The 9,718-nt window shown below is 41.4% G+C and overlaps 2 protein-coding genes across 2 annotated transcripts; one reads left to right on the forward strand and one right to left on the reverse strand.

Moving 5' to 3' along the window:
* The first annotated feature begins 18 nt into the window (after nt 1-18).
* LOC113464763 (uncharacterized) lies at nt 19-1,101 on the forward strand. The gene has a single exon (XM_026816471.1). The coding sequence runs from the start codon at nt 436-438 to the stop codon at nt 1,099-1,101; it is 666 nt and encodes a 221-aa protein (XP_026672272.1). The 5' UTR covers nt 19-435.
* Nucleotides 1,102-1,245: 144 nt separating this feature from the next.
* On the reverse strand, nt 1,246-3,654 carry LOC113463814 (Krueppel-like factor 9). Its single transcript, XM_026816470.1, has 6 exons — nt 3,639-3,654; nt 2,926-3,520; nt 2,456-2,816; nt 1,990-2,166; nt 1,748-1,861; nt 1,246-1,669 (listed from the first exon to the last, which is right to left on the reverse strand). Exons 1-3 carry the CDS (start codon nt 3,652-3,654, stop codon nt 2,633-2,635), a joined length of 795 nt encoding a protein of 264 aa, XP_026672271.1. The 3' UTR covers nt 1,246-1,669; nt 1,748-1,861; nt 1,990-2,166; nt 2,456-2,632.
* Nucleotides 3,655-9,718: the final 6,064 nt, after the last annotated feature.

A 9,718-nucleotide genomic window follows, 5' to 3' on the forward strand; every position in this document is an offset into this window, starting at 1 on the left:
CGGTCACAATTAGTAAATTTACATCAACTTCTGAATTTTTAATCCATTAGCGGTAGAACCTCCTTAATGGATTGAGAGTTTTGTTCATGTGATGCGTGGGACTCATTGTCACTGGGTCCCGTTAGCGGTTGCTTAAAAAAGTCCGTATCGGTAGATTGATCAATTTTACTGCAGTCTACCTCTAAACGGCCTCGGACTTTCATTTGGGTACTCTTTATGGCTCGTTGTCACTGGGTCGCGAACCTAGCTTTTTTATTATAAAAATAGGTACCAAGTAATGTTGTAATTTTAAATCTACATCTCACTGTATTTTACCCCTGTTACAAATACGTATGAATCAACGGGCACGCATGAATTGCATGCGTCTTCATACATATCGGGATATTGCATCGCAGACGCGCGTTAATCATACATTCGCGTACGCAACTTTTTAAAATGAATTTATTGTTGTTTAATGTGCTCAGCCAATTTTTAGAAAAAATAGACGCGGAAAGAATAAAAACATTTGTTATGAAAGAAACGGAACAACCTCAGACAGAAATGACAAGCCAGATAGCTGCGTTTACAGGTCCAGTGAGGCAGAATGAAATACCGGAAGAAGCTAACCCGGTAAAAATCGATGATCATGATTATCGAAATAAAGATGTAATAGAGAGAAATGGGTTTAATTATATTTGTGGATACTTGATATCAAAGTGTCGAAAAAAACATTCTTGTGAAGTATGTGAGGTATTTGCTAACGATAAAGAAAACTTAGATCCTGACAATTTGTACACATCATTTAGAACTTACAAACCTACAGAGGACAACGAATACGGTGGTCTGTGTCTCCCAAATAGTGCGTTCATGGCGTACATTTCCAAACTATATGATATCTTTTTCAATTATTTAAATGAGCATATGTTGGATAGTAATCTATTACAGACAATTATTGTAATGTTAAAAAGTGTTCCATGCCCACAACCATGCACCAATTTCCCATTAAGCTATTTACTAGCACTGTGCGCCAGAGTGCGATTATATTTTACATTAAAATTTGTAAATAGATCATTTAAGACTCAAGAAACGGACAAAAAAATTATCATTCTTCAGCATAGATGAAAGCCATGGTTGACAATTGTGAATAACAGCAATTGTACTCGCGGGCCATGGGATCACGCGAGTTGCTCGACGCTATAAATTACTTACTGAAGTGTGAAAATATTAGAGTTAATATATTTTTACAGAAGTAGATTCAGAGGATCCAATGTTGGGAAGGAGGAATAATGAGTGGACAGTTGTATGTCGACAATAGAAGCTTTATTCTCTAATTACTTTATATGTGCAACTTTAAAACCGCTTTCCATTTTTGCATAGGTACATCCAAAGATAAAAAGCATGCAACGGGAAAGACGTAAAGCCGTTTTTCATTTTTACAGAAGTACATAAAAACCATAAAAATCTGCGCTAACCCAGTTGAAAAAGAAATTCAGTGCGAATTTTTTTACAGATTTTAGTCTTTCGCGTAATATTTCTAATTCTAATTCACTTTTCATTTTAAAAAAGTCTATCTCCATCTGTCTCATCTGCCGCCTGTGTTGTAAATGCTCTCTAGCGTCTACTAATAACAATTTCTCTCGTTCTGATCGTGCTAATGTTTCCTGATCGTCGCTGGTGTTCTTCGGAATAACTGAAAATAAAGCAGGACAAATTATTTATGTGATTTAATTATTAGTAATTATAATGATAATTATGTTACGTTGCTTACTAGTATCTTCCGGCGTCCTTCAGTGATCATCATTCACGCTAGGACAATCAGTATGTTCGTCTATTTCCATGTGTGGTGTAAATAGTGGCTGCTCTATTATTTCGCGGTCTGCTTCTGCAACAGTTTTTATATTATGAAGAAAAATCACTGAGCGATGAGAGTGTTCGAAGAGCGCGCGCTCAGGGCTACGACTATTACCGTGCCGTGTCCTCACGCAACGCTCCTAAATAATACGTAATTACTTAATTATCATCTACTTTGTACAACATTGTTCGTCATTATGCGTTTCAACAATTCTGTCATTCGAAGTGTACAATCCCGGTAGGTACCGCGTACATCAGTCCGGGCGTTATAGCCGAAATTTCGGGGTCTGGTTGTTCAACGAGATTTACAGGTGGCCCACCACCTGTTGGCATACTCTGTAAATACGATATCTTAGACGAAGGTGATCCCTGGGTGCATCACGAATCCGACGATTCCGACAGAAGTACTTTAGAAATTGAATAACAGAGAATTCATGTTCCTTCATGTTCTTCAGTTCATTATACATATATACNTGTATATCATTATACAATGTATATCATTACATATGTATATTGTACATATGTATGTATATATGTTTCTTATATTTATATATATTTCTTATAATCCTTGTAAATATTAAATATTTGAATATTTCTTATTCACGTGTATAATTCTCTGTCCTACCTATTCAAACTGTGGTCGGTAAGGCGGCGATTAACTCATGGTAGGAGGCCTGAGACGTTCGCTGCGGCCCCCACCACCTTTCAAGTTGCGCGGAACGCTCCTAGTCATTCGGGAACTCAAGTATAGTTATGTATCGGTGTCGTCGAACGATGAATCTGAACTGTTGTTCCCGATCTCTTAATGTCTCGATCTGATGTGCCTTTCGAGATCTCGTTTTCTGACCATAATTGTACCGCACAAGTCGCCCGTGTAAGGTGTTTCGCCGTCGGTATGCACTCGCATGTGCTTGTTCAAATTGCTTGGATCACCGAATGGTCTCAAACAATATTTGCATCTAAGCGGTTTGTATCCAGTATGAGTCCTGCGTAAACAGAAACAGTGAACACTTTCGTTAATCTCTCTTGAAACCAGACATCTCTGCATTTAAGAAACGGATTTATTAAAAGAAGAAAAATTGTTGATCCACTGACCTGATATGAAGTTTTAATCCGTATTTCCTGGAATAGACTTTCCCACAGTAGATGCAGAGGTGTCCCCATTCCGTTGCACCTATGCTGCTGACTATGGTCTCCAGCTGAGCGGCGTGGACGTTGGCGATGGGTGCTGGAGCGGTCGGTGGAATGGTGTACGTTCTTAAAACGGGCTCTTGGTTCGTGTAAGGCTTGAACGCTGATTGTCGAATTAAATTAAAATCTTTCACTACAGGAGGATTTGACGAGTTTGATGAGATCGGCTTAGGCGTGGAGTTCGGAGATATCTGATTCGAAGATGTTGGCGAGGCTTGGCCCGACGAATGGGACGAATTATCGTTTGTAACGGGAACGTTGGCGCCTATTAAAATCTGGCGATAATCCTCTGGCGATTTTCTCAATTGCAAACTGAACGGTGGTTGCGGGAACAGGCTGAAGGACAAGCTCGACTTATGTGGCGAGCCGAACTCTGTCGCTAGCGAGGTCCAAAAATGATTAGTGTCCAGTCGATTACATTTCAGGGCTAGGTGGATTTTTAATGGATTCGGGTACTCGAAGAGATCGTTGCATACATGGCAGATGTAACGGTTCTGTCCTGAAACAGATAAGCGTTTCACTTAATTAAATATAATTACGAAATGTAGAAAATTGTATATACGCAATATANATATTAGCTGGCGTCAAAAACGGTATATTCAGCATAGCTAGAATACTTTCGGTGAACCACATCAACAATGGTTCGCCCGGTGTTATACATCTCGTGGCTCTTAATATCACTCCCTTGCCGCTGAGTGCTAAAATAACGTTACAGCTCTGACAGTCTTTCGCGAATAAGACGATTTTTAGCCAGCAAGAAGTGTTTACCTCCCCGTCGGCGCAATAAAGATGACCATTCGCATCAGCAACCTCCACCTATAATCGATCGATCAATCAAATTCCCATTATTCCTCTCTCCTCTAATTATTTCTTCATGTATAGATGAAATTTCTTGTACATACATATTGGATGACCGACGTGCTCTTCTGCGACAGTTTGTTCACGTCGACGATCTCCGTTGCAGAATCTTTTCGGAGGATTCCAGCGGCCTTGACTATCGGCCTGTCCAGGCATCCTGGAGCCAAAATCGTTCTTTCGAAGGCTTCGATTCCTCTCAACAGAGTGGTCTCCGTGATTAGTGGATACCTAATTGCGTTTCCCGAATCCATTCTTGAATACTGTTTACAAATACATATCCTCTTCGCGTTCTCTACTTGGAGAACCACAAGAACTTCCCGCGCTCACTTTTAAATAAACAGACACTAACCGATTGATCTGAACGCGCGTACAAATGACGATTCTATGATAGACACTAATATTCGTAAACCTGCCTCGATATCTAGGTCAACTGAATGCAACCTGTATTCCGCACGTGGCTATATATATTACGGTTCGTGCCCCGAATTGACTATCCGGGGGTTACTTAGCTCCCCTCCATCGTTGCACCCCACCTGGGTACAGTGTAATTGTATTTAAATAGCCCCTTCTAAGGGTAATTCGGATCACGAACTTGGGACCTTCGAATTCTGATTCGCTACCAATCGTGCAGGGGCGGGCTGTGATTACGTGTGAGGGGTTTTTCGGTGTTCGAGCGCAAGGTGTATAGAAAATGAACATTCGAATTCAGCTTATAATAGTACTTTGTGTACCAAGCAGGTCAGCTAGACGCGTTCTTTCCAAAGAGTCTGGGGTAAGTGCCGTGCTGTTCCTCACAATCCTCCTACCAGAAGGCATCCTTGCCTTCCCCACTCCGTGGCCAGATCCTTAATAACAATATCTTTGTTGGTTAGTGCTAGGCTCGCCTAGCCGCTTTACCTTCTTTAACTGTTTCCACGTTTCGTCGTGGCCAACGTATTTTATGACACTCAATGGTCGTGTGGCTTCGGGCCATCCGCCATTTGGACACTACCCTCGCAAAGCCTCTTAAGGCCCATGCAAGCTGGGTCCCTATCGTAAAACCATTTAAAAAGAACGAGGAGTCTCGGGTTAACTACCCTTGACAACTCTTAAAAATAAGCTGCCGAAAACATGTTGAATTAATTTCACATTGTATGATCGATGAATCGGCTCATCAGACTTTTCTATGGAAATTGAAAAGCAGTAGATATAAGCATTCGATGGAAAATTCCTTTAAGTGCGGAAGGATTATAAAATATTACAGGAACGCGGAATATTTGCGTGGGAAGGTTACTTTCAATTAACCTGTGCTCAGCCATCCGCACAATTTTCATTTTGGGATATCGATGGGTCAATATTTACCGCAGAGTGTCTATGATTAAAAATCAGTCGTACGGAACGTCATACCGGGGTAATTGTTTTACAACCGTACTCCATATCGAAGGGCCAGGATTCGAGAGATCGTCTTCACTAAGAATAATAAAGTGCGTCGTATCACCCAAGGTGTTACATTCACAGGTACCTAGTGCAGGCAGTAAGCTAGTCAACTGAGACTTTTTTTTGGCGCCGGATTGTCTCGTCCATTGAATAGCTTTCAGGACGAATATTATCTCCGTTTATCGATACCGAACAAGTTACAACAACAACTACGGTCAATCCTTCATTTCTCACAAGAATCTGGTATCCTTCCGGAAATCTCTAAGATCAGCTTCTTTTACTTTTACAATCCCACTATTTAAATATGTGAATCCATTTGAAAAGTGTTTTTAGTTTCGTAAATCATTTTTCTATCTCGTTTAGAAGGTTTGCGAAAATTCTTGATACTTTTCACGGACATGATTAGATGAGACCGCAGCGAGCACGGACACGCACAGGTCGCGCAGCCGTCACCAGGAGATGGACCACGCTTGGGTGTTTGATGGGGCTATAAAAGCCTCATGTGAAAGGACATTGTTTGGCTCAGCTGCGAACCAACGCCGGCTCCACTGCCAAGTACCGGGGGATGCTGCCGAAAGGTGCATCTGAATCAACGGTTGATTAGGAAATTAAGTGGCTCATTCTTCTCGCACGCGTGCGTAGATCGCTATCGAATGATCGCACTCGGATTTACCTAATCGTTCATCGATCTCCGTGTTCCCGGCGATCTTGATTCACGATCTCGATGAATTATTATCACCCCATTTCTCCTTTATCTATTCGTGAGCCCACCCAAAGATTTATCATTTATATAATACATACATATAATTTATCAGAAAACTAAGGCCACGGAGATAATAATACGAACTTATTTCATTTTCTGCTACGTGACTCCTCGCACGACTACAATTTTTGGACACAGTAGTTGTAAGCGTTGTAACTATAGCTTCCTTTTAAGCTAGACTTCGAGGGAATCGTTCGAGTATGATTTAAGAGCCTGACGCTAATCTTTACAGTTGCGCGAATACAGGTACCTCTGGCACTAATTGCTAGTATTGTTCGGTTACTTGCGTTGATCACTATCTAAGGAAACTTTAAGCTCTAACTTACTCATTATGGTCGGTCTCAGTGAAGATCGAACTGGCGATAAATCTGTTGTATTAGTTTTCGACTCCGTCGAATGTATAACCGAGAAGACTGATGATCAATAATTTAATTGTTTCAGCCAGTTCGATGAATCTGGTAAGAAGGAGCGGTGGTCGATGTAATTGAAAAAGGAAAACCAGGAGATGGGGATGGTTCCTTCTTGGTAGATCTTCTCTATGGGTGAAGTGATTCATACACGGTGAATGGTACCGGACCAGGGAATGACACGAGTGTTCACAAGCTGTACCATCCCTTGCACCAAACCCTCTCCTGGTCGAAACTCGAGCGCGGGGTGTCCCACCACGTGTACCAAACTAAGCTGCAGCAAGTGTTCCACCCCTTGCATGTTAAATAAATACTGTCGATATAAGACAATTTTCTGAATCACAATATACACAATTTGTTAGATAAATAGTTTAATTTATTACGAAGCATGATAAAAATTTAATTATCATTTCAAGATCTCATGTTCTATGATAATTTTTTTAGATATACATTAAGCTTGAATCGAATGTGAAATAAAAAAATGCAGACATCGATAGCTTTCCCTTATCTTACTTATTGCTAGTTCGGATAAAATTTCGCATCCCGTATCTCGGGAAAGTTTGGGGTTCCACCCTCTGTCCCTCTCTAAAATCAGGGTGCATTGAAAGAACCGCGAGCCAGCCATTGAGCAAGGTTCCTCCGTGACCAATGGGCCCCTGCACACATGTGCGCGCTTCCCAATGCGATATTAATATCGCGATTATCATCTACGTATTATCGTCCATCCCTCCCGCGATGTTCAAAATAAGCAGCAACAAAACATCAAGAATAATACTTTTACTTGCAAACGAATGGAATTATTCGTTTGCAAAGTGAACCACTATTTTACTTTAATATTTCAAAATTAATCGCATCTCTTTCGCATTGACAAATGAATTGATGAACAGAACTATTATTATTTGAAATTTTGCTTGGCGTAATGCTCGAGCATTCAAGTAGATTTTAATGCTTGATACGAGAGATGCGCTTCCGGCTGTGGACGCGAGCGACCATCGAAAACGCGAACGTGAAACCCCTCGATACGCGGAGATGTAACAAATCTCATTGTTCAACACCCTTTTACGAGATTCTATACAACGTAACCGCGCGAGTTATGATTGGCTTTGCGGGGAGGTGACCATAAAGGTGATTCGTCTCGGTTCTGCAAGTGTCAAAAGTGTATCCCTAATAGCCCTTCCAACGAGACTTAGCCTTATGTATTATGCATTAATATTCACCGAGAATCATCGCAGACACCGCTCGATTATTATTAGTAACCGATTACGGCGACTCATTCTCCTAAAATTAATTTGTAATCACTGTCTCGTAATTGGTAAAGTAAAATTTCGATGTGCAGAAAGTAAGAAAAATCCAGTTACTAAGTTCGCATGTGCAAAGGCATGTAGCGATACGTTGCGGTGAAAATTTTGTAGCTTCGGCACGTGTCGTCGGCATATTGCTCGTGTCTCTCGATCCCGAGCACCCTGTAACACGACACGTGCCAGCCCCGAGGTGCACCCCATGCTCGGGTTCCTGTTTAACCATTAGCGATTGTTTACTTGATTTTAAGAATCAATTCATTTGAACCACCGTCAAACAAACACGTGAAATTCATGTCCGATAAGACAGATTCATTCACTACTTTATATTTTTAAATTAATTATGGATCGTGGAAAGAGAGATGATTTCGTGTTGAATCTATCTTGTGAGGATGTTAAAAAAATTGCATAGAAGTGCAGGTGACACGGGTCACATGAAGTAACCCCCAGCGATGAGGCCCACCACCCCTCAAATCTCCCTAAAACACGATTCACTTGGCACACAAGTTTTGCGCATATAATGCGCGGTATCGAGACGAGAGACCAAACCCCGACCCGTTTAATTTAATCCAATACAATATGGTCCCTCTCACCTTATCTGTTCGGCAAGGGGTGCGCGGTTCGAGAGGGTGGGTGGATTTTTAAAACTGTGCCAATCTCAATTCACCGTGAAACCTCATCCTATTATGATCAATCCTGATTGGGCCGGACAGGTTTTTTACTATCGCGGTGTACCAAACGCGTCTTATGTAATTTCAAGGGACGAGCAGAGATAATATATTTTTCTATTTTCACATTTCTTTTTTATCATATACTTATGTACGAAACCGAATAACGAAACGAAAAGATCGGCCCTGCCTAACTGTATAATTTTATTGTAATATTTACTTGAGAAGGGATTTAGACTCTGTAGTTTACCATTGTTGTGCTCGTGATTATTCTTGTGCAGCAGCTCGTGACGTCTTTTAAATACTCTTGATTGCTCCGAAACACAGGTAAGCACAGGTTTAACGTTTAATAGCTTGGTTGTAAGTTTTAGCTGCGAGGTAGGGATACTGAAAGCGACAGGTCATAAATGGTTTGCCGTACTGTTTGCCGAACCTTTCTATATTCACTAATTACTTTTGAAGCACTTGAACCTGGATAGTTATAGATACCTAAAATAAAAGTAGGGACGGTTTTAGATCTGAATGATTGTCTCCTCAGCTGCGTTTCCGCGTGAAAAAAATAAAGTAAGATCACCGTAAACATAACAATCGGGATAATAAAAGGGAGAGAATGGAAGTAAATTGAAACATTCAGTTCATTTTCGTTTGCTTCTCAAGTATCTTTCACGAATATTAAAAAATTCTGAATTTCGATCTCCTCCACGTGATCGGTCGTTCGCGTCAGCCCTCGACTCGGAGTCTGCAAAGAATGATTAAAAACGAAATTACTGTTTCGCATCCGAGAAAGTTGAACGTGCGCGCTGGAGGAATCGATAATTAATTTCAGATGGCAGTCGGTTGTTTGCCGTGGGGATCGACGGCGGTGACCTGTCACAGGGCGCAACCGGAGGAGATGGATTTGTTTCGCAGCTGTGTACACTGCTTAATGTAGAAACCACTGGGATACGGGGTAGGTTGCCGTGCTGGTGAAGGTGTCCCTAAATCCGAAAGCTAACTATGATATGCTCGTTTCTCCGCTCGGCAGAGATCAACGAGCGTTAAAGTCTCGGTAAACGAATTGAGAAAAATTGTTCGATGATAGTTTCGTTAAATCTGTTTGCGCGAGATCATTTTAACTCGTACTTCGCTAGTCTGGTCGATCCGCTAAACCGGATCCGCGTTCTCAACAACAGGTGGTTCGTAATTCACGAAATTTGGGTCGATGCCACCGTCCTCAACGTGATCCATCGTTATCCTTCTCCTAGACGCATCGTATTCCTCGCCGAGTCGCTTGTACGTCTCCGCGCG

The sequence above is a fragment of the Ceratina calcarata genome, unplaced genomic scaffold, assembly GCF_001652005.2.
Source record: "Ceratina calcarata isolate Rehan_Ccalc_2016 unplaced genomic scaffold, ASM165200v1 scaffold525, whole genome shotgun sequence".
In the NCBI taxonomy this organism is placed as follows: Eukaryota; Metazoa; Arthropoda; class Insecta; order Hymenoptera; family Apidae; genus Ceratina; species Ceratina calcarata.

What these genes read in the sequence shown, in the direction of transcription:
- LOC113463814 (XM_026816470.1), bottom strand. An exon ending in GGATTAAAACTTCATATCAG is followed by an intron (nt 2,817 to 2,925) that starts GTCAGTGGATCA and finishes CTGTTTACGCAG; the next exon opens with GACTCATACTGGATACAAAC.
- LOC113464763 (XM_026816471.1), top strand. Translation starts at nt 436, where the DNA reads ATGAATTTATTGTTGTTTAATGTGCTCAGCCAATTTTTAGAAAAAATA.